Source organism: Numida meleagris, chromosome 2, assembly GCF_002078875.1.
Source record: "Numida meleagris isolate 19003 breed g44 Domestic line chromosome 2, NumMel1.0, whole genome shotgun sequence".
In the NCBI taxonomy this organism is placed as follows: Eukaryota; Metazoa; Chordata; class Aves; order Galliformes; family Numididae; genus Numida; species Numida meleagris.
Window position 1 is genome coordinate 77,624,538 of NC_034410.1, and position 24,221 is coordinate 77,648,758.

Consider the following 24,221-nt stretch of genomic DNA (forward strand, 5'->3'; position numbering starts at 1 on the left):
TAGGCGATAACTTCTTTTAGAGGATCTCAAGGTTAAGGAGCCATTAGAAGGAATGAAGGGAAACTTTTTGCTTTAAAAAAAGATTCTAAAATTGTAACAAGCTTTTTCATGTTACATGAGTTCATCAACTGACCTTGCCTAAAAAGAATGACTTCCTTATATATATATTCTGCTTTAAAATTAATCTATTCAAAACATGCACACTCCTTCCTCTTGCTAGAGTTATTTTTTTCTCCAAACACTTGAGGAGTCATAATAATATTATTAGTGTACCAAGTGTTAAATTATATATAAAGATATGTAAGATACGTTTCAGTACGTAAAGTGCGATGTACATAAGAAGTAATTTCCTTAGCTGCAAAAAACCTTACTATAGCAGCATGACAATCAGCCAGCAGCCTGGAATGTACAATACTGCTGACCTTCCATACTTCAAAATCATTCCATAGAAGGTGAGCTTTTTACAGCTCCTGGATTATTTTTTCCAAACTTGTTCACCATCCCATCTCTACTCATTGCCACCAACTACATGAATAACAAGAGCTGAAAATCTACTTCTTGCACAAGGAGAAAGCTCACTGCTCGTCTAATCAACTGGGTATTTTAATTACCATTCGGTTACACTAACTTATCCTTAAAATTGTATGTATTTCTTTTATGGTTTTAATTCAATCCCTCTTATTTCTTCACATTTCTCTTCAGTGCATCTTCTTCCATGCTGCAGCCCAGGAACTAACAGCAAATCCAATGTTTCTCCAGCATCATGGCACTCAGTCTAAGGATGCCAGATGGCAGCTATTTGCCCCTGGGCAAAGGCTTCATCTCATGGAAACAACAGACACAGCAGTGGTGGGCTTGTTTTCTGACTTCAGTCCTCCAGCACTATAAAAGAGACTGCAGCCATCCCAAATAAAGGGATACATCTGGCATGGTAACCTCCTCCTGCTTTGATAAGACAGGTTAAAATAAACAACACAATACAATTGCAAAGATACTGAAAACTGAAGCCTGACACGTTACTGAAAAAATACCTCATTTTATTTATATATCCCTACTGCAGACGGATGGTCGGCATTGTAAATAAAGCATACAAACCTCACAACACTACAGGAGATAAAGTTGTTTTGTTCCACAATCTATGCTTCCTACTGCTAATCAAACAATTAATTACAAAAACAGTATGCAATTTATGGATCTGGAAAATTTTTCCATTTCCAGCAGACTTCAGTGGCTACTACACATCTCCACAATATTGTAAAATGCAGCTTGGAGGATGCTCACATGGCTTCAGAAAAGTAGTGCTTTCTGAAACTTCATTAGAAGTAAATAAGGAGAGGTGAAAAGAAAGGGAAGTGAAAGATGGTAAGTAGAGATTCTTTTGCCAGCCTCTCTGGAGAACGATAACCTGTAACGGGCTGAAAGAGTTGGGACTCTTCAGCCTGAAAGAGAGAAGGCTCTGGGGAACCTTATAGCGGCCTTCCAGTACCTGAAGGGGGCCTACAAGAAAGCTGGGGAGAGATTTTTTACAAGGACATGCAGCAACAGGATGAGGGGAAATAGCTTTAAACTGGAAAAGTGTTCATTTAGACTAGATATTAGAAAGAAACACTTTACTGTGAGAGTGGTGAGACCCTGGAAGAGGTTGCCCAGATATGTCGTGGATGCCTCCACCTTGGAGACATTCAAGGCCAGGCTAGATGGGGCTTTGAGCAACCTGGTCTAGAGGGAGGTGTCCCCGCAGGAGGGCTGGAACTAGGTGACCTTAAAGGTCCCTTCCAATCCAAACCATTCCATGATTCTATAATAACCATCTGCCTACATCACAAATGAGTATGAAAATGTTAATATTGTGATCATCTAGAGCAAAATAGGTGGTATTATGGAAATAAATACAAGCTTTTCAATGAGATATAAATTAATGGTACGTGGACACATGCTTTCCTTCCCTTGTCAAAACTTTGTCATCTGGTAGACCTGGCTGTTTGTCCTGCTGGACATGACAAAGCCCCCAAATCATATTTGATAAGTTTCCAGATACTGAGTAACTCAGGCTCTTACTAGAAGAGGAAAAAAACACCAACCAGCATCCAGATGTAACCAAGAAAAACTGCTATCTCATCTATGTGAAAGAGATTTAGAACACCACATTATACTTGTTTATATATGTAAGTAATGTGTACAGGAGCTGTTGTTAGATAATGTATGCAAAGTCAGTAATCAGAGCACGTGAAAAAAAGACATTCAAATCTCTATTCCATTGAATTGTGATAAAACATTTTTAGTTCTCTATGAAAATCAGAAGTTTGCAAGCATATACATGTTTCGTAAGACTTGTTTAGCTATTTACCTTCCTAATATGAGTGTTTCCTTCATCACAGTAAATTATTTGAAAAATAATTTGATAATCAAGACTATCAACAATATAATAAAGATAAATTTATACAGGACTATCATATAAGAATTACAATCTTATTACTTTAGTCTCTATTCTCACTCAACAAAACAAAGAAAAATACTTAAAGAATCTGGAAGAAAAAGGCATAATCTTTTGCCTGCTAATATTACTATCAAATTACTATTACTATCAAAGAGAGAACAAAAAAATCTTTCCACAAAGCTTTTTCTCCTTTTTTTTTTTTTTTTTTTTTTTTTTAAAGCAGAACTGAAAGTGTGGTCAAGGGGAATTTCACAGACCTATAACTGAGCCCTTGGAAATTTGAACTTGCAACACTATTGTTGCCACTAATGACCCCTAGAAGTATCGGTATATACATAAACTCATCCATATTGAAGGAGACAAAACATGTTGTTACGAAAACTACAATGTGATGAAAAATGATGAAGTATTAAAGAAAGGCAATCCTTATTAATAAATAGGAGAGAAGACAAGTACGATGTCAAATATGAGAAAGGGATGCAAAACTGAGAGCAAATTTATAAAAGGAAGTGCAGAAAAATGAATACAGAGGAATTGTGATATAAGCAAAGCAAGTCTAAAATACTCAGTGTACATTTATGCTGCAAATATGCAAACTGGCAGATTACAGACACAATCCGAAATTGAGTTTTTATAAAAAGGAAGAAATCTGGAAAGCACCAATGTGGAAAAAGAGCAGGTTACAAAATGCAAATTAATTTGCAATAGCACAGGAGAACATGAGACAGACTGTCTCATGTCAGTACTGTCTAAGTCATCACTCCACCTGCAATTTGAATATGATTCTTGTAAAGAAAATGGTATCTGCAAATCATTCAAAAGTCATATAAAAAAACATTTAAGAAGAGATTCAGGTCTGTCCGTTTGAGTAAGAATAATGCCCAGAAAGTAAAGCATACAAAATAATGCCATGAAAACAAGGCATATAAAAAGAATTATGAATAGAGAATTTATATATATATATATATATATAACTTAGATCACAATGGATGTAAAAGAAGCAAATAAAAATGCAGTCTGGACTGCAACATGGTGAGTATGTAGTCAAGCTAGAAACTGTTCAAATTAACTCAGTCAATATGCCCCATACCATGAAGTGCTCAAGGCCAGGTTGGATGGGATTTTGAGCAACCTTGTCTAGTGGGATGTGTCCCTGCCCAATACAGGAGCATTGGAACTACACGTTCTTTAGGGTCTCTTCTAACCCAAGCCATTCTGTGATTCCATAATTCTAGGAATATATTTCAAGAACAAAACATATTACACACAAAAAATATACTTCTGATAAATGTGTTACTTTACAGTAATAATTTTAAGCTACAAAATCAGTATGAACCTGGGCAGTAGTAACAGAAGTTTGTGTTGTTCCTAACTAACACAACAGTGCATGCAGCACCGCATGAAAACATAGGGGTTTTATGCCTTATGAATACAACATATGTTAAGAGCAAACGGTGTTTTTTCCCTGATAAACCAAAAGGCTTTTCTCCCACTAGCACACATAATAAGCTGTGTGAAGTTGTCCCGGCTTTTTGGTTGTTCGGAGAGAAACCTCTAGAATTTCACGTCTTTTTCTTCCCCCCCCNCCCCCCCCCCCCCCATTTCTATTTAAAATATATTCCTGTCCTACTTTTTCCATACCAGTAAAGCCTGAGCTTTGGCTTACAACGCTTATTGTTTGCTGTTCTCACCCTGCAGGTTCAGATGGACTGGGGAAACTATGCCTCTTCCTTTTGCGAGAATAAGCAGTGAAAACATCTATGGACAGATGAAGAAAGTCCTTACAACAGTAGTGATTCTTAGGACTCGAGCACTGTTCATTTTTGCAGAAGAAACAAAGCCTTTGAAGACATGCACAGCATCAAAAGTCCTGTGGTAGTGAGTGAGGAAGCTAAGCTTTTCCACAGTAAAGAATCTGGGAGATGTGTCCTTTTCCCCATTTTTGATCTCCCAATGGATATATAAAACATACACAAATATAGATGAACCTGAGATGTAAACATACATCTACAACTCATATTGAGTCAGCCTTACTGGAACAGAAGTATTTTTCCTAGTGTCCTCTACTCTTATAAAATTCTACCAAGTGTTTAGAGGGTTTAACCACCCTGATGTAATTGTAAATGCTACCAGAAGACTTAAGATTTCACCTGTGCCATAAAACCTTCCTGACATCAATCAGAATTAAGTGTTAAAGCCACAAAATTAACTTCAGTTCTAAGATCAAGTTTTAAAATTTCATTTAACAGAAACAGAAGATTACTCACTATGAATATTTGTTACTAATTAATGTAGGACATATTTCTCACACATATTTTCTTCTCATTTCATTACTAATCTTGCTTGTTCTTACTCATGCAGTTACTGGGATGACAAGAGTCTCAAAGTATGCTTACCATCTTGCTTGTCAACAAATTTGTAACAGCAAGCCTACCATCTTCAAGTATTTGTGATTTTAATGTAAGCAAAATTCTCTACTGCTTGTATCACATTATGGCTTTGTAGACCAGCACACGAAACTGAAACTGACTAAAAGGTGTTTCACAAACAGCATATTACAAGCTACAACCACTAAGGGAGAAAGTCTGTTACCTGCTTCCTAGCCTAAAAGAAAAGTAATCCTATGACAATCCAGATTTGCTTACTTACCACCACAGTTGAACCTAACACTACAGAAAACCTACAGAAGCATGGAACACCATCAAACAAGTAAACTGAGATCTTCCTATGCTCGTAGGAAATATTTTCACCCTCCATTTTATTTTTTTGTTTAACATCTTGCGTGTTGAATTACTATAGTACTAGAAAATGGCAAGCAAACAGATTTAAGACAAAGAGTAAAAAAATTACTAGAGATCAGTAATTATACATATATCTGTGATTACATACTCCTTCTCTACCTAGTTCACAAAAACAACAGCATAAAATTTCATATCATAGAACCATTAAAGCTGGAAAAGACTTCTAAGATCATCTAGTCCAAATGTTAACCCATCACCACCACGCCCACTGTAACACACTGGAAAGTGCAGCAATGACAGCAGAGCAAGATCCCAGGCTGCAGCAAGTGAGGATTCACTCAAACACAACAGCAGTTGTCACAGAAACAAAGAAGCTGCTTACCTTCAGAAGGCCTCACATACACAAGGATCTCCAGAGAGATACTCTTGCCTCCACTGCCACCCCTTAAATGAGGTCTGGGAAGGGGTGGATCCTGGCTCCCTTCTTTCTGGTCATTCAGGTGCACTGCATGCACCTGTGCTCCCCTGGGTTGGCCCTGCCTTCCCACCAGGTGCTCAGTCACTGCTTCAGGCTGTGACTTAGCATTTCCACTACACTCACTAAACCACATTCCACTTAGGCACTTAGCCTCATCTACACATTTCCTGAAAACCTCCAGGGATAGTGACTCCACCACCTCACCAAGTAGCCTGTTCCAATACATCACAACTGTTTTTGAGAAGAATTTTTTCCTAATATCCAACCTGAATACCTAATGGCCATGCACAAGTACAGTAATTGCCATGGTAAGGCAAAGAGCTCACACCAAAAGACTCAAGTAGTGTCATGCCAAAAACTCCAATCCTGGAAGTCAGGTAAACTGAAAAATTTCAAGTAGAAGTAGAAGACAATTTCAATTGAAGGAAAAGGCTGATATGGCTACCCTAAAGTATGCTTAGCTGAGAAATTGTGGGTAACTGCTTTAAAGATTTTCAAGTAGTTCAATCACACAAGTATTTGTTAGTTACTAGGTACTATAAAATTATTAATATATTTATTTTCTAATGTCAAATCAATTATTAAGCACATAAGAACCCCTGTGAATGGCTTGAATTATTAATTTCTATTTGTAATTTGGTTCTTTGACTTCAGCAACATCAGAATAATATTACATTTGAAATTCCAACTACTTATTGTCAGAATTTGAAGAATCATTAACAGACTTATTGGTAAGCATAATTTCCCATCATGGAGGGGAAAGCGTGCCACATTCAATTTTGCAATTTATCTGAGACATAAGTTTTTATTGTACTTCTATGGAGCTACATTAATACTTTCCTTAGCAAAATCGATCCACATGACTTGCACAGCAAATATCACAACGCATATAAACTATGTAATAATCTTGATGAAATCCGCAATCAGTTCAGCCTTTATACTTAATTTTATGATTTGAGATGGAAAAATCATTACAGGAAATGAAGTAAAGAAAAATAAACTAGCAGAAAACCAAGGATTTCAAAAGGTTCTTCTTATAAAGGTGTAGGAAACATTCAGTCTCTCCTTGTTCATATTACATCAAACCTCAATCATATGATTTAAAATAATTGCCTGATCAGAAATACAGCTAGATTATTATACTCTGGTTTTGTTTTTTTTTTTTAAGACTACTACTCCAGAAGAACTCTGGAAGGATAAAAAACATTTAAATAATAAAAAGCCATGAACTTTTATAACTCAGAAAATCTCTATCTTCAGTTTTGATATCCACTTCAGATGCAAAGTAAATCTCTATTTAGACTAGTTTAGTAGATGCCAGGATGTAAGTAATGTATAGGCACAAGGGACTAAAAGGATGCTCCTGGATAATTGAAGTCCATTCCCCTGCTAGTGAATACATCAAATGACTCTTAAATAAGGACAGCATTTCACTGCAAAATTCATTAATTTAATCCTTATTATTCTGCCTGGAAAGCCACTCCACAAACTCAGTGCCCTAGTGGCACTACCTGTAGATGCATTATCTGTATTATCTGTAGATGGCAGTCACATCACTCTCAGCATTCTTCTCCTCCTCTATAGCTGTCAAACTTCCCTCACAAAATGGGCTCTCTACTTTCTCCTGACGATCGCTTGCTGCATTTGCTCCAGTTTCAGTTTATCCTTTTGAATGCAGATGACTGGAAAGATGCATAGAAAACCTCACCTGATCTGGATCCCTTGTCATTTGTAACTGATTCTGTTACCCCAATGATGCAGTGACCAATTCATGTACCTCCTCTTCATTCTACTTTCCCTGCTCATTTTCTACTGATGATCTCTTGGCCCACAGCCAAATTTTCTGCTGTTAGTTCTCAAATGCAGGCCACCTAGTAGTTTGTATTATTAAATTTAATCTAGCTGCTATAACTTCAGTCCTCAAGGTCGTGCTGCTCTTCCCCTATAACATCCCACTCTTCCGCAGTACTAGGACTCTTAACTGTGCCATCAACAATCTTCATTACAGCAGAGACATTCTGTTGCCCCATAACTGGTAGAAAGCACTAATAAAGGCAATCATTCCCCAGAGAGCTCCCCAAGAAATTGAACCAGCAATCTTCCTCAGGCCTGATGCTCTCTGAAGAAGTCAACCCAGCTGCCATCTCCCTTTGCCTATATTTACAATTACTTTAATAACTCCCATCTCCTCCAGTTTTGCTTCGTCTTTTCCATTTGGCACCACAACAGATGTTTTACTTTAAAAAAAAAAAAAAACAGAACAGCTTTTCCTACTTAAAATAAATCAGTTTTCTTTCCCTGAACAGCTATCAAAACATATTGCCATCACATACCAAAGGTTAACAACGGCACATTAGCTACACTAACAGGGTCTTCAAAGGCTCTACATACTATTTTGCTATATTAATCTACTATATTACTGATTTTAATGACAAGCTGGCAGGTCTCTAGTAGCTCAACTTATTCCTGTCTTCTATACAGATACAGTCACACCAGAATTTGATAAACACTTTAAACCCCAGGCAACCCTACAGACTTGGGGAGGAGTAGCTGGAAAGCTGCCTGACAGAAAGGGACATGGTGTGCTGATGGACAGTCGGCTGAATATGAGCCAGCAGTGTGCCCAGGTGGCCAAGAAGGCCAATGGCATCCTGGCTTGTATCAGGAATGGTGTGGTGAGCAGGACTAGGGAAGTAATCCTGCCCCTGTGCTTGGCATTGGTGAGGCCCCACCTTGAGTACTGTGTTCAGTTTTGGGCACCTCAATACAGAGAGGACATTGAGATGCTGGAGCAGGTCCAAAGAAGGGCAACAAGGCTGGTGAAGGGCTTGGAGAATATGCTCTATGAGGGGCCGCTAAAGGAACCAGGGCTGTTTAGTCTGGGGAAGAGGAGGCTGAGGGGAGACCTCATTGCTCTCTCCAAATACCTGAAAGGTGATTGCAGTGAGAGTGGGGCTGGTCTCTTCTCACTAGTGACAGGACAAGGGGAAATGGCCTCAAGCTGCTCCAGGGGAGGTTTAGGTTGCATATCAGGAAAAACTTCTTTAGAGAAAGGGTTGTTAAGCACTGGAACAGGCTCCCCAGGGAGGTGGTTGAGTCACCATCCCTGAATGTGTTTAAAAACTGTTTGGATGTGGTGCTCAGGGACATGATTTAGCGGTAGGGTAGTATGGTTAGGTTGCAGTTGGACTTGATGATCTTGAAGGTCTTTTCCAACCTGAGCAATTCTATGATTCTATAAACGTCTTTATATTTAGCCTGTGACTTCATATGTCTTTTTTAAAAAAAAAGAATATTAAGATAAAAGTAATCTGTTCTTCTCCTTTGTCTTATATGACCTCAAAAAAATGGCTTGTACTTGTGGATTCTGGGTTTCTTTCTTTTCTCCCACACCTGCTCCTAGAGCAACAGTATCATCTGCTACCCAGTACTTTTCCCTTTGAAACAAGCCACCTGGTTTTCCTTATGTCCTTTTCCAGGTGACTATTCACACTACAGGGTATTGAACCATGCTCCTCCAAGATTTAGTTCCTTGCTTAGGATACTCATTCCTGATTGTCTGATTCTCCTTGAACTTGAAAAAATGTTCAGTCTCCTCCATACTCCAGATCCAGAGACCTCTGCAAGGTTCACAGTAACTCATCCATGCTTCCCTGTGCTGCAGGAACTTCCCTGGCACCCATCCTGATCTCCTTCTCAAACATCTAACTGTTCTGGCACCACTTAACTAAATATTAATATTAATTTACATTAGGGCTGACTTCAGATAATGCAGGTTCCTCATTGTGGAAATGAGACCCTAGGCAACTCTACAAAATTCTTTATTTTCCATGAACTCATCCAGCTTGCCACAGACACAGCTGTCTTTTGAGAGCTCAGACTCCCAGACACACACATGCTCCTCTCCGGTTCTGCACCTTTGGCTTCACTCACCTCCAAACACAATTCTAAGTTCTCCGTAAGAAATGCAGAATTCATACTGCCTCAGGAGCCCACAGACAGGCCACAGCCCCTTGGCCTAATACAGGAGTAATTACCACAACCGACCACTGTGCAGGCCACTATCCCTCAGCACACAATAGGCTTATATGCTCAGATACAAAGAAAGTATCAAAGAGAAAGAGAATAACAGACTAATACTGAAAATCTGGCCTACACTTTGTACACCAGTGTCGCCCCTAGGCTGGAATTCAACAACTCCACAAGAACACCTCTCCATAACAACATTCCATAACAATAACTCCTGTGAGGAGAGGATGAGGACATTGGACGGTCCAGTCTAGAGAAGAGGAGAGTGAGAGGCAGCCTCATTGCTCCCTGAGGAGGGGAAACAGAGAAGTGTGCTGGGCTCTGCTCCTGGTCACCAATACCAGGATGTGTGGGAATGGCACAAATCTGAGCTGGGGAGCATCAGGCTGCAAATTAGGAAAAATTTCTTTACTATTATGGGGGGGGGGGGTCAAACACTGGAACAGGCTTCCTAGAGAGGTGGTTGATGCCCCATATCTTTTTAAGAGACATTTGGGTAATGTCCTCATTAATATGCTTTAACTTTTGCTGAGCCCTGAAGTGGTCAGGCCATTGAACTAGATGATCTCTAGTAGGTCCCTTCCAACTGAACTATTCCATTCTACTCACACATTAAAACAAAACAAAGAACTTTTTTAGATTCAGCTCAAAAACTAGCATTTAGAATAAAATAGCCAAACCTATTCTAAACACAGGGCTACATGGATAATTTTTTTGTAAATCAGAAGTGTAAAATCCCGCTTGAAGTAATTTGAAGTAATTTCTGTGCTGTAACTGAATATAGACAAGGAGGATCACATCTGGTGCCCAGGCTGTGCAAACGCATTTATAACTAAACAGAGTTGAATACCAAAATCCAGCAATGATAGAATTCATTAGACCAGTATAATGCTGTGTAATTACTCTCTTTTTTTTTTTTTTTAATCATCCACTGTGTGCCTTTAGAGCTCTTCTTACCCCTTGATATATTTACACACATCCTGCATAAAAGACTGAGGAAGTATTAGATGTGTCAGAGGATGGCATGGAATGGAAAGGCAACTCTTATACAATAACTGTACCGTCAGTGAACCAAGAGGAAACAAATCTAAATTCATCTCCTGGTATATACTTTACAGAGGGATACTGGATTTGTGTTTGTTAGAAAGTGGAACCTTTCTGTCAATAAGGAAAAGTCCTACTACAACAAAATCACCTTCCTTCACCAGCACTGCTTCCTCAGCTTGCCCAAAGTGTATTTTTGGCTTTCCACCAAACACATCATCCACTGACTTTGGCACAGATCTTTCTAAACATCTTCCCTGGGTCTTTCCTTACTGAAGCCAGCCCCATGCATTATCACTCACACCTCAGATTTGGAAAGACCTGCCAGCAGACAACTGCTGTCTCTTAGGCATTACATGACTTCCATTGCTTTGCTTCTTTCCTATCAATCACAGGGAGGTGCCCTGTGCCTCCTGACAGATCTCTCATACAGGTGTCCTCTCATCTCAGACAGTCCATCCTTCCTCCACTGGGCTGTAAGTCAGTCTCATGCATGTAGGCCCTATCAAAACATCCCAGTTCCCTGAGCCACTGGGGCAATGTGAGAGGACTTCCACACTTCTGTAATGACAGTTTATCAGATAAGAACGGCATTTGCCACCACTGCCCTTATTTTTTTTTTTATGTAAGTGGTGCTTTTCATGTAGGTGGTGCTCTCCGTCTCCTTTCCAGTGCACCTGCTTCTCTTCATCATCCATGAGGAGTAGGGAATCTTGGGCTGAGGAGTTAAACTATCTGGTAAGATTAGTAATGCAAACAATCCTGCAGTTTGTCTCCTCTGGTGGATGGGTTTGATGATGCCCGTGCAGCTGAATGCCAGTTCCAGCCCTTGGCTAAGGCTCAGCAGGCAATTATGGGGCCAGCACAGGGCTCACAGACAGGCCCAAGGGACGAAGCAAGAGCCTGCAGCCGCCTGCACCCCGTTCCCAACACAGCCAGATCCACACACCCGATAATGGCTTTCTCTCCAAAGCTGTAGCTGTGGCTGAACAAGAGATGAGGAAATGCAGACAGCTAAAAAGCAGTCTGCAGGGACAACAAAAGCAAGCTGAAACCAATTATGATTTGCACTTATTTCATACCAGCCCACAGGACTAACACAAGAAACACCAGCACTGACCACCCTGCTTCATTTTCAATTCTCCATTCTTCGTGGAAGTTATTTGAGCTATGTGCCTGCAGGCACAGAGGGAGCTGCTCCACATTAAATATATATTGAATTCATAACAAAAATACTCTCTCTGAAGTGGTATTTTTATTGTAAACAAAAGCTGCAAAAGTTCACACCTGAGGTTCCTTCAACAATGGAGAAAATTGGCATTTAGCACATAAAAACAGCCAAAAGGAATACTAAAATCATCAAGCCAAAACCTAATGGATACAGGAGAGAAGGTTTGTACACAAGTGGAAGAAACACATTCTTTCTATAAACTATGGTACGCAGTAAATTTATCCTTCAGCTGTTTACCGGTACAATTAAGAAATTCCATCTTTTTTACAAGGATTTGGAAGACATGAAAGATGTGTTGAAAAGAGTATTTTTAAACCCTGCTAGACAAGAACAAAACTTAGCTTGTAGTTTGAAGAAAATTAAAGTGAAGTATGTTGGTGCATGAACTGTTTTTTTTTAATTAGTATTTTGATCATTTTCCAATTAGTTATTGTGACAAGGATACATTTGAAACAGGATTAATTTAAATTTTGTATCACATTTATCTCACAAAAAGCATAGAGAAGCAAGAAAAAGACCCTAACAAATGAAGCAAAACAAGCAAAATGTAAACCTAAGAAACAATCTGTCAGTCATCTTTGAGGAAGGCTTTTTTCAGATTTGCTTTCATGTATAATTATAGGGGAGAACATCTATTATTGACCTACGTATTCCTAATGCAGAGCAATCAACACACCAACACTATAGGACTGCACAGCAGTATTGTACTACTGGCTGCTTTTTTTCCATCAAACATAGGATCAGCCTGCTCTGTATGACATCAAACTCCCAGAAAGATTTCCATACTTCTGTAGTTTACTCTTAACTTACAGTAGGTAAAAGTGTACCTCCAGCAATCACCAAAACAGCACTGCTATTCCAAGGAAGAAAAAAAAAAAAGTATTCTGAGGCAGCAACTTCTCGAAGTGGTCAAGGGCTGCTATGCCTCAGCTCCTCTCCTGCCAGACTATGAGCACATCAGCATGTTCCAGTTAAGCCAGATATGGGCAGAGGGATCAGTGCTGTTTGGAAGAGCCCTGCCCACTAGGTGAGACAGCTGCTGCTTTGAGCAGATCAACTAATGCTGCTTGCTCGCAAATATCCTCTTCCCAAGCACCTCTTGCACACCAACCAAGGAGCAGATCAAAGCATCTGACTCCTTCTGTCCTGGCAAGCTGCTCAAGGACCATGTTCTTCCCAAGAGCTCTGCAGCCCTTCCTGCTGTAGATGGCTGACCCAGTCACCATGATGTTATGGAAGTGCCTATGGTTCCTTAAGAAAGAAGCACAGCAGGACAAACCACCTTGGCAGACTAAAGAAAACACCAGGACTGCAACAGCAGAATCCATTTTAGATATCTTTCATGCCAGATGCTTTTGAAAATCATTATCATGTCTTTCAAATAACAAAATTAAACTCCATGGAATTTGCAATGAAAAGATAATATGGCTAACTACATATTTGTATCTAAGCTTGAAAGCTTGAAATATGCTAGCATGACATCTCATAGCTGGCAATGAAAATAAATAAATCAACAAAGTAAGACCAAGTGAAATACCTAGCCTTGATATCACAAAGATACAGGGACACCCATGGTGAAACGGGGATCTAGAAAAAAACTTAACACGTTTTGGTTTGTTTTTATCACTTTCAAGTGTGGCCTGGTTTGGTAGTTCCAAATACTTATTAAAAAAAAAAAAAGGAAGAACAGGAGAGCATATTCATGGATAATCTCTGAAACTTCCAAGAAAATGACAATACAGAAGTCAGTCACAGACGTGAGGGCTCCAAAACTAATATTATCAACATACATCAGCAATTTAACTCATGTGAATCAAGGATGTTATAGGAACCAGTTGCATACTTAAAGTTCAATATTTGCATAAGTCTTTGCAAGTTCCAAACAAAAAGTCAGAGAAATTGATTCAAGATAAAGACCTAGAAGGCACCCCAGATAGAGTACTGCAATTTAATCTTATAATGAACTTGCACTCAAAACAGAATTTTCAAGGGACATATATGTATATTTAAAGGATTTAACAGATTTTTCCATCCTATAAGGAGATTTGCAGTGATTATTGCATCAACAGCATTTCCATGTTGAGAGAATGACGGAAATGAAAAGGATATAGCAGAACACCGAAGAATCTATAAAGTGCAGCTTTGGATATCATTTATTAATTTCAAAAATGCTCCAATTAAGAGGCAACTACACTTTGCTTTGTCTTCTTTACAATTTTTTTTTAAAGGAAAGGATAATTCACTGTTTCTGTACTTATGTATTTCCTTAGATATGTAAAGAAACTCTCGATCTTTTTTCCTCAAACATTGTTACAAAACATCTTGAAGACCACTGAACAGAAAGCTCTCACTTTAAGCTGAAGATAGCATCAGCAGATTTGAACAAAACTTGCACTTCCAACATGCCAATTGGTGACTAGAATCAAATGCTCGCTATACAATGATGTTGGGGACTCAAATCAAATGATCGTTTTCCAAACAAGCATAAGATATAAAAACAAAACCCTTAAGCATATACATCTTTTTATTACTTATGAAAAAGATGCAGGAAATCTTAGCACTGAAACACTTGGTCACAAAAACGTTTAACGACATGTCCCATAGAACGTAATGTTGACACTTTTGCAGACTATGGCTCTTGGAAATCCAGCAAGTAGAAATAAAATTAATAATAACGACAATCTTACCTGGTCCCAGGGACAGATGATTCCTCCGAAACACATGAAGAGATATCCCATGGCAACAAGACATACCCAGACCACCAGCGAAAATACACGGAGCAGCTTCTTAAAGACAGGCTCTAAGCAGACAAGGATAAATATAGCAAAAAAAATTGCTAGGGCTGTTGGAACAGTTATTAAAAATGCCACATGGTCTTCAATTTCCTGGAAACAAAGGAAAATGAAAAGGAAGTTAAAAACTCGTATACTCAAAGGTCAGACAAGAATAAGACACTCTTAACTGACAGAGCACTGATATTTCAGAAGGACACGGCAAAATGAATCAAATGTCAAGCAATATGAATCAAAACAGGATTTCTGTCAATATAAGAAGCTGTAATTTGGATTAACTTAATAAATAGCCATTAACTACCCTAATGCTTCTTTTGCTAAATTGAGATATACGTTAGTTGAAGTAGATTGAGAAAACTAACTCACATAGCAGAAATGTGGTAGGCATGAAGGAGTAAGTGAATTAAAAGACAAAGGCAAACTCAATCTGCAGAAAGTGGCATAGGCTTTTCTGCTCCTGAATTCACAATATCTCTGTGGTCAGCGTGGCTCACAGGTTCAATTCAAGCATCTCCACTGAAGAGTGGAGCTGTCTAAACACCTCCCAAATTGACTATGTGTCCCTAAGTCCATTAGAGTCTAATTTTTTTTGACAGCAATATCTATCAGGTACTATCTATCTTGCTTCTGTTTGAAACATTCAGTTGGATGGATGGGTTACAGATCACATATACCATTTTTTTCCTAGCAAGTGCTTACTTTGAAATGTGCAGGCAACATGCAGAGTAACAGCTACAATGTAACTCAAAAGGAGATTCAGAATAAACAAGAATTAAATTTATTTACAGAACCTATATAAAAGTTACTACACTAACGTTTAAATCATCTAGTGATGGGTGCATTAAAAAAATATATAAATGTTTATTTTTATATTAGTGTATATGTTCAAAAGTATCAGTGGTTGAAGTATAACAGCACTGTATCAAAGGTTGGTTATACAACCTTCATTCATTCAGGCAGCTGTTAGGAGATCTAGCAGCAGTGCCTAGCAAAAAAAGGACTGCAAAAGCAGGCCCCAAATGCTACTGTTACAGCAGTGTAATATCCTCCACAAGTTACACTGCATGCAGAAATGCTTCACTTCCACTCCTCCCGTTGGTGAAGTCTTGGGGACAATCTGAAAGCACCTATTTGATGATTTTTCAACACTGAAGCAATCCTTTTCCCCTAGTTTTGTAATGGCTTTCTTAGTGTCTGATACTTTTTGCTCACTGGTAACTTGTCAACTTAAATACCTCACATTTTACTTTAAATCTTTTTGTGGGTTTTCTTTCTTACTTATATAAAACTTGCTACAGGTAGAGCAAAAAAAAAGAAAAAAAAAAGAAACGTGTTTCAGCATTTATTTTCCTCATAAAAGACAAACTACACAACCTGGTATCTATACGAGACACGTGCTGTAGCATTCTTTCACATCCTTCCCCCGCTGTTTGAGACCTTATTGCGCATGCACTGCACACTTCCATGCTTGTCAACTGCCTCCAGCATGCTCACCCACTGCCACGTGAGCGTGCCCACGCCTCCAGTCAGCACCGCACCAGGCAGGAGCCACGAGCTCAAGCATACACATAACCAAAGCTTGAGCAGCAGACTCTGGACTTTGACAGGACAGGAGAGCAGTTGATCGACTTTCTGCCAAGCTCATTAGCTGATACACCATATGTCTCACGCCATTAGCCATCAGCCATATGGCTCCCAGAGCTGAGAGGCAAACGCCCTGGCTGCTGGAAACCAGTGGAAACACAGTTATGAGGGCCTACCTCTGATCCAGCAGGGCAGGCTGAGGGTTATCCTTCCTGTACCGTACCTCACCTATCACCACAAAGCCAAAGAGAAAGACAGTAGCACTTTTCAGAACTAGCACTTGCCCTTCTCACCTTTAAAACAACACATTTAAGCCACCTTTTCTTCTTCCATTTCTGACTCCATGAACTAAGCTACAGCAGCAGCTTCCCATAACTCACATTTTGCTTTTGCTTTCCATGGCCTGAACCCAGTATTTGCTATCACTTTTGAGAGCTGACATAAGCTAGCTCATATTTCAGCTGTTTTCCGTCTTTCTTCACTTTCAAATTTACGAAGTCGCACATTACTGCAGCACTGATGACTGAGGTATAAGCAAAAGAGTCAAAAGTCATGATGCTAAGTTCGAAATGCAAACACTAAAATCTTCCAAATATTAAAAACACACACATCAAGGCTTTCAAGGGCTCAGATAGTCTCACTGAAAATTGAATTATGAGCTCTGTGCCTAACATTAAACTAAGTGCTTGCACGGGTATGGAGCTGTATGAACTGAGGTACACATTACCTTGCACGGTAACACACAAAATATCACACCTAGCTAGTAACAGCAAGAGCTGCTGATTTACGTCACTAAACTTTGTGGGTTTTGTTCATCCCCACCCCTGAAGCTTGTTTCAGTGAATGCCATGACCAATTTCAGCCCTGATTACATCAAAAGCATTTAATTAGATCATCCCACTTCTGCACTTCAGGTGGGATTGAAAAACTCCTATTACACACTCAGAGAAGCAAGATCCCTCCCCTGAGACAGGACCATGTCACCCCTTTCCCCCCCTTATGAGTGGGACATGACAGCACCACCTGTCATACAGTCAGAGTTGCACCCATGAAGAGGAATCCTCAAGATCCTGAAGAAAGCTGAGATTCAGGAAAAGTGGACTTAATTTGTTGTTATCAAATTTGACATCGTTTAATAACATGATAATAATCATTCTATTAATAACTACCATGAGTTTGACAATGTGCTTCTCCATTTCAGTCGTATATGGGTATATATTGCTTTCTAGGATGATCTTGCTTTATAGCAAGTGAATAATATCCAGATTTCAGTTTACACCATATGTATACACATACAGTTACATATTTACATATATATATTCTATCATTAGATCAATCTATCAAAATTTTGTTTCAAATTATGAGCTAATCAGTGAAAAAATAATCTTTTAAGTGTAAGCTGATATCAACGCTTAGCTGAGCCATTTCGAGCACTAAATGTGAAATTTGTTCCTACTTTCTCCCCTTCTGTGATTGCCTATTGCAAAGTTTTGCAGTTTTCATTTGGTTTAAACATATGCAGTAAAAAAAAAAATAGATCCCAGTGTATCATTTCCTCATTACATGTATATGAAAGCAGCCTCCCTGGCTTCAGTGGGACTTCATCTAGCAGAGCCGACTACAAAACCACAGCTTCTAGAAGGCCAAGGTGCTTACATTTCACCATACTCATTTTTTAATCTAAAGTAAATTTAATGATAGAATAGGGTAAGCTTTAGGCCATTAAAGTATATGTATGAGAAAATAATTATTGCAACTCTAATTCTTTCTGGAAAGCCTCAACATATACAGGAGATTTTTCCCAATTCTGCCTGTAAAATATGTGCTAGTTTTAGGTCAAGAGAGGCAGGCTGCCTGATGCAGGATTTTATTCTGGAAATTACTCTCAACAATATTTTTCTATTACTCTAGAGAAGCAAAACAGTCATGAAATTGTAACTTCAAGAGGAGGACATTTAGAGCTTGGAACTCCACGATCAATATTTGCAATCAGTGTGTTTAGCAAGTTACAAGATGACGTCAGGTACAAGGACACTTCCCAATACTTAAATGTTCTGTTTCCCTAACTGTTTCCTAGGGATGGAAAACGAACCCACACAAAACACCTTCCTTCTTTTTTTTATCACTACTCTCAGAAATTAAAATACGCCGGAGGTAATGGAATTAAACTATCAGCATGACACTTTCAAACATAACGGTTAGGCCTACAATACAGAGATCTTGGCTGACAGCTCTACCTTCCTGAGTGTTTGCTATCTTGCTGTCTTTTAATTACTGAAGAAATTAAGAAGCCTACCATTAGAAATTGTTCTAATCCCCATAAATGCATAAGAAATATGTACTAATCTTGTTATCATCTCTAACATCTGAAGAATCACTTTAACTAATCTTTCCAAAAACTACAACCGTCTCTCATTCCCCGTCCTGTTCCTTCCCCTTCCACATAATGGTGTGCCTTCTGTTTAATTTTAAACAGCAGACCTGCTGTAAAGCAATTCATTCTTTTATATAAGCCACACATCTAGATAAAGTACCCCATAAAAATGAACAAACAAGCATTTAAAATAACAGTTCCAGCATAAAATCTCCTCCCATCATCTCTCCCATTCTTTTGGTGCTTTTTCCTTTATTCTTGTAATCTAATGGAATTTGACACCAGTCTACATACAGCAGACCCCAGCTGGGATCTGAAATACCACACGCTTAGTCAGAATTAATTCAAACCATTTACTACACTAAATCATTACTAAAAATCACTTTTTGCTGAGATCAGTGAAATGCTTCTAAATGAAAATTTATATTTTTAAAAAGCGAGCAGTGTTCTTCAAACATTACAACTATGTAAGATTTCATAGATCTATTGTAAAGTGTTGAGTGTTTAAAAAAAAAAAAGTAGGCCTTAAGGATTGCTAGCCCACCGATCTTTTTAACAAAGTAGGACATCTTCATACTGACTGAAAGAATCTGTTCAGTTCCCTTTGTAGCAAAAATTGGCCATTTTTCCTGTAAAATCTTTTCCAAGTCTTGTGAGAATGAGAACTACAATGATTTTCGGAAGATGTCATCACCCTTCTTTTCATAGAAGTACACAGCATTTTAGTTCTCTAACACCTCAAGAAATAGTTCTCTCCGAAGCTAAAGATACAAAAATCTTCTGGTTGCTTGGGACTTTTACCCCATATTTTTTATATTTTAGTGAATTTGCTTACAGGTGACTGCAGTGTGTCATATGCTAGACAGCTGGAAAAAGCCCCATTTTACTGGGAGACGCTGCTGCTCCTGGCCAAGGAACTGTACAGCTTCATTTAGAACCTCATCATTTAGGACAACTGAAAACTTTTGACTGACCACCTCAGAAGTTTTGTATATCAATTTCATCACTATGAGACCATCTTCACTCCAGAAATCATGATGTGCCTTTAAGGCCAGATAACATTTTCAAGCCTGCGTGGTATTTTCTGGATCCCCAACTAAGAAAAACTTCTCTGCCTTTCATGTCTGCTTTTATCTTTCGTAACTCAAAGCTTAGCTTGTGCTTCTTGCTTACCTTCCTGGTTAGAAGCTTTCTCATGTGCTTTTATATTTTAGTTTATTAATCTTTTATTGAGCCTTGTGCAGCATCTTCATAGACAGTAGCAACAAATTAATTGAACTGTACTTTTTAATCAAACTGCCCTGACTTTTATGTTGACAAAGCGCTTGATTTTCACCAAGAGATTTCTCCCTCTGATTCAACATTCCTTCTTTGGCTTGGTTAGATCAATGATAACAGCATCACGCTCAACATCCAGTTTCTTCAGGAAGATTATTGTCTTGAGAAATTCACTTCCCTATTAATGAGTCAGAGCCAGTCTGCACCTGCTGTTAGCAGACAGTGATATTTGACTACTCAACTGCCAGCAATCAGACCAGCAATCTGCACATCAGATGGATAGCAAAATTCAGATTGTCATTATAGCTTCTAAGATGTGGCATATACAAATATGTAACCTACAAGAAACGGTTCTGGATTCATGGCCAGATTCTAGATCATTTTCTATTTGCTAGTATATTGAGACATTATCATTATAACAAGACTTCATTCAGATCCTTCAGGTGACACTTTCATCACCTTCAACATTTCCTCAAACTTCCAAATAGTGAACAATGTGTACTATAAAATCCCCCCATATGAGAAGCTTGCCATTTTGCACCAATGCAACAATACTGGTGAAATGAACAGGAAATATTATTTGACTTTACATTGTCTATCCCAGTTAGCACAAAGACAATAATAGTGATAATTCAATGACCAAACAGGTAGGTCCTGGGAACAACCCCCATGATCACCTACCTTCTTGACTACAGCGCCAAGCACTTTTGGCTAGTGGGTTCTTAGTGAGTTCAGCTACACAGGACTGTTGTTCACCTTCTCCCTTGCCCAGTACAAAGCAGCTGCATCCAATTTTTTCCTAGTTTGCCCAACAGTAATGAGGGAAGCTCATCTACTTCAGTGGTGTAGCAATGATTATCAGAAACACAAAGTCTAAAATACCAGAGAACACAGGCTTCTCTGCTTAATGCAAAAACATCAGACCTCACAGAGGGTTTGGATGTGATCTCTGGAGGTGCTGAGGAACAGTCAAAGGCCGTGGCCTGTGCAAATAACACTAACATAAGGAAGGCTAGGAGAAAAGTCCTGAAGGCTAAGTATTGGTCACTAGTGGAGACACAGAGGACTATGGTAGCTCTCTCATCAATGTTCCTAAAACAAAATAGCCTGACAAGCATAGGTTCAATAAGCAGCTAAGAAAATGTATTTAAAGGGCAATTTGAAGAAACCAAGTAATCTTTAGGTACATGGAAGGAACCCTTGGAAGGTAGCTAAACTTAACCTAAACCAGAAAAGAATGAGTTTGCTGACACTTCAAAGGTCATAAGAAATCATTCAAACTGGAGAGGTTACAGGGACATAGTACATTAGGAAAAATTTCTTCTCAGAAGGAGTGGTGAGGCACTGGCACAGGCTGCCCAGGGAGGTGGCTGAGTCACCATCCCTGGAGGTGCTCAAGAAGTGTTTAGATGTTGTACTAAGGGACATGGTTTAGTGGCAAAATATTGGTGATAGGTGGGACTAAATGATCTTGTCGGTCTTTTCCTACCTTGGTGATGCTATGATTCTACATGGTTTAAGAGAAGCAATAACATCATGGAGACCCGTAATTCCAAGCCACAGGAAAGGACAGAAGTTTATTAAACTTACACAGGAGGGAAATGGCAAAAAAAAAAAAAGCCATAACAGTCAGATTCTCTTTTTAAAGTTTGCAGAAAAATGAAACAGCCATGTAGAAGTATACACATTTCTGTATGAACGCTAAAAGCCTAAGAAAGACATGGAAGAAATAAAATGCTTGTCACTAAATGGCATTATTTACACAATAGTCCTACTGAAAATTTGGTGGAAAAAAAAAAATCTTAAGTAGAATAGTGCTGCTCCAGGTAGAAAGTGTAAAGAAATGACAGAAAGTCATATTTCAACAGGGACTGAAGAAGGCTAAAACACAATTAATAATCTAGGAGAATCAATAAATAGCAGAAAGTCCCTATGAATCAAAACGCTAAGCTGAACAGCAAAGGTTTATTGAAATATATCATCTAGAAGACTAATATCCAATCAGGATGGAAACTATATGAGATTTTAAGAAATGCAGAGATAAAGACAGGCTGCCAAGGAAGAAGACACAACAGGTAACAGGATACCTCAGTGACTCCCAGCTAGACTGGATAAGGATCACATCAGCAGACAGAAGGTAAGGCTGTTGTTTAGGTCTCGCTCATGGAAGAGCTGGAAAAAAGGCAAACAAAACACCACCACTACATTCACACAAAGAAAAAGAAAACACTCATCTGATCTCAAGAAGTAGGAAGAGACTGGGTCATAAAATGTTACTGTTGAAAAGCTGCCTTATAATAGTGAAGAAGCTTGTTAAGGAAACAAAAAAAAAATCCAAACACTAAAACTGAAAGGTAGAGCTAGAAGTTTACAGATTAAAATCTTTGTAGATGGCTATAAAAATCAGATGCTCAGACCAAAAGCTAATCATTTCCCAAAAATGACTTAAGAATGATGGAAACAAAGCCAGGAACTCAATCAGGTAGGCCAATAAAAGAATTTATCATTTTTAAGAGTGTAAAAATAAGTAGCAAGTTCATTTTCAATCTTAATCAGGAGCAGGAAACCTGCTAAAAAGACACAAGCAAACAGATGATCCAGGTGTTAAAAAAAGAATAGAAAGATCAAACTGTAGCAGGATGACTTTTTTTTAAATCTGCATGCATTTGGGTTGTTGTCACTGCAGAATACATCACATATCAGAGGATCTCTCTCAAACTGAAGTATAAGTGGCAAGCTTTACAGGAAAAAAAAACCCACAGATATTAAAAAAAAACAGCAGAAGCGGACAGCATTCTGTAGAAAGGGGCAAAAGGACTTATGGAAGAAAGAGCTGAAACTGTAAAAACATGTACCCTTCACCCAAAAGTGCCCAAGTATAATTCTGTAAACATGATAATAGGCTCTTGTTTGACTATTTAGAAACTGAGATATTTGGCACTTCTAACAGGCAGGCCCATGAAAACATCACTTCAGTGCTCACTAGCAGTTAAAAAGCAACCCAAACCCCAGAACATTAGTAGAAGAATAAACAAGTGAGAACATCATAATGCTACCTCAGTGTATCATGAATACCACAAACAATTCTGGTCCTCCCACTGCCACCACTCCAAACACAAAAGAACTAAAAAGATACCTTTGCAAGGGTCAAAGCTGCAGCACAGTGGACAGATATTGGAGTAACATTTGTTTTCAATTCATCTTTTCTCTGTATGGAGCAAACACAGCTGTCCACTGAAACAGCTCTTTTGATTTTTAAAGGTAGTCTCCATCCAGACTGTCAAGGAGTGACAACCACTTGAATAATCTGCACACAAACACATAGCCAGAGAATACCACAAGCCTAAGACCTCTCCTACATGGTCTGGAATACAAGATAGACACCTGTCACAAACAGAAACATAATTATCAGAAGCAGGGTCCAGTGCTTATGTATTTTACATAGATAAATATGCCCTGCACAAACCCCATGCATCCAACCCCAATGGTAAGCAGCTTTTCCTATTTTTTTTTTTTTTGTTTTAATTCTCTCTTATCACATTGGCAGTTTTCTCTCTTTAGTTTCCATTGATTCATAACCTCTCATCCTGTTAACTACATCATAAGCAATCTGCCAGTGCTTACAACTTTTTATTTAATAAGCTGGGGTTCAGATGGCCTCCAGGGGGCCAGGGAACTTGAACTAGACCATCATGCCTTTCAGACACCTTGCACCATCTCAGTCTTCTCTCAGGCTGGGGATAATCAAAAGTTGCTTTCCACCCTAACTCATTTACTAGCCTGTGAAAAACAAGGCACAATTACTGGTGGCTGCAGCCTGTGCTTATAAAATTGTCCTACACAATGACTCCGGCAAGCACAGAAGATAAGCCACATCCCAGAGAGCAATGACAGTTAATTATGTTTTACTCCCTCAAGTGTACCTTGCAGAAGAGGGTTGAGGCAATAAGCAGCGAAGTGAGTAAAAGTTTGTATTTTGATGAAAGCAATTATTTCAGGCTCCAGGGCTAATTGGTGTCTATGCACATCACTCAGACTATTTATAAAGTAAGCGCAGTGATCAACGTATCTCCCTTGCATGCTTTATTCTGCACACATTGATTCTGAATTCATCCCCATAAATGTGGTTTAGTAACTTAGTTTCTTTAGAGCTTTTGAGATGTTCTCAAAATCCTTACTACTCTTCTTATCAAAAGGAAAGGAAAGGTCCTTATTAGGAGAGTTCCTAATTGT

General features: G+C 38.7%; 1 protein-coding gene across 2 annotated transcripts in view; it reads right to left on the bottom strand.

Annotated features, from left to right (window-relative positions):
* Positions 1-24,221, bottom strand: part of ADCY2 (adenylate cyclase 2) — a 213,148-nt gene that overhangs the window by 181,129 nt on the left and 7,798 nt on the right. For both annotated transcript variants that reach the window (XR_002435543.1, XM_021388084.1), the window contains exon 2: positions 14,648-14,845. Coding sequence is in view for 1 of the 2 variants with exons in the window: in XM_021388084.1 (XP_021243759.1) it covers positions 14,648-14,845 (198 nt within the window). In the remaining variant the exon portion in view is untranslated. The remainder of the gene's footprint in view (positions 1-14,647; positions 14,846-24,221) is intronic.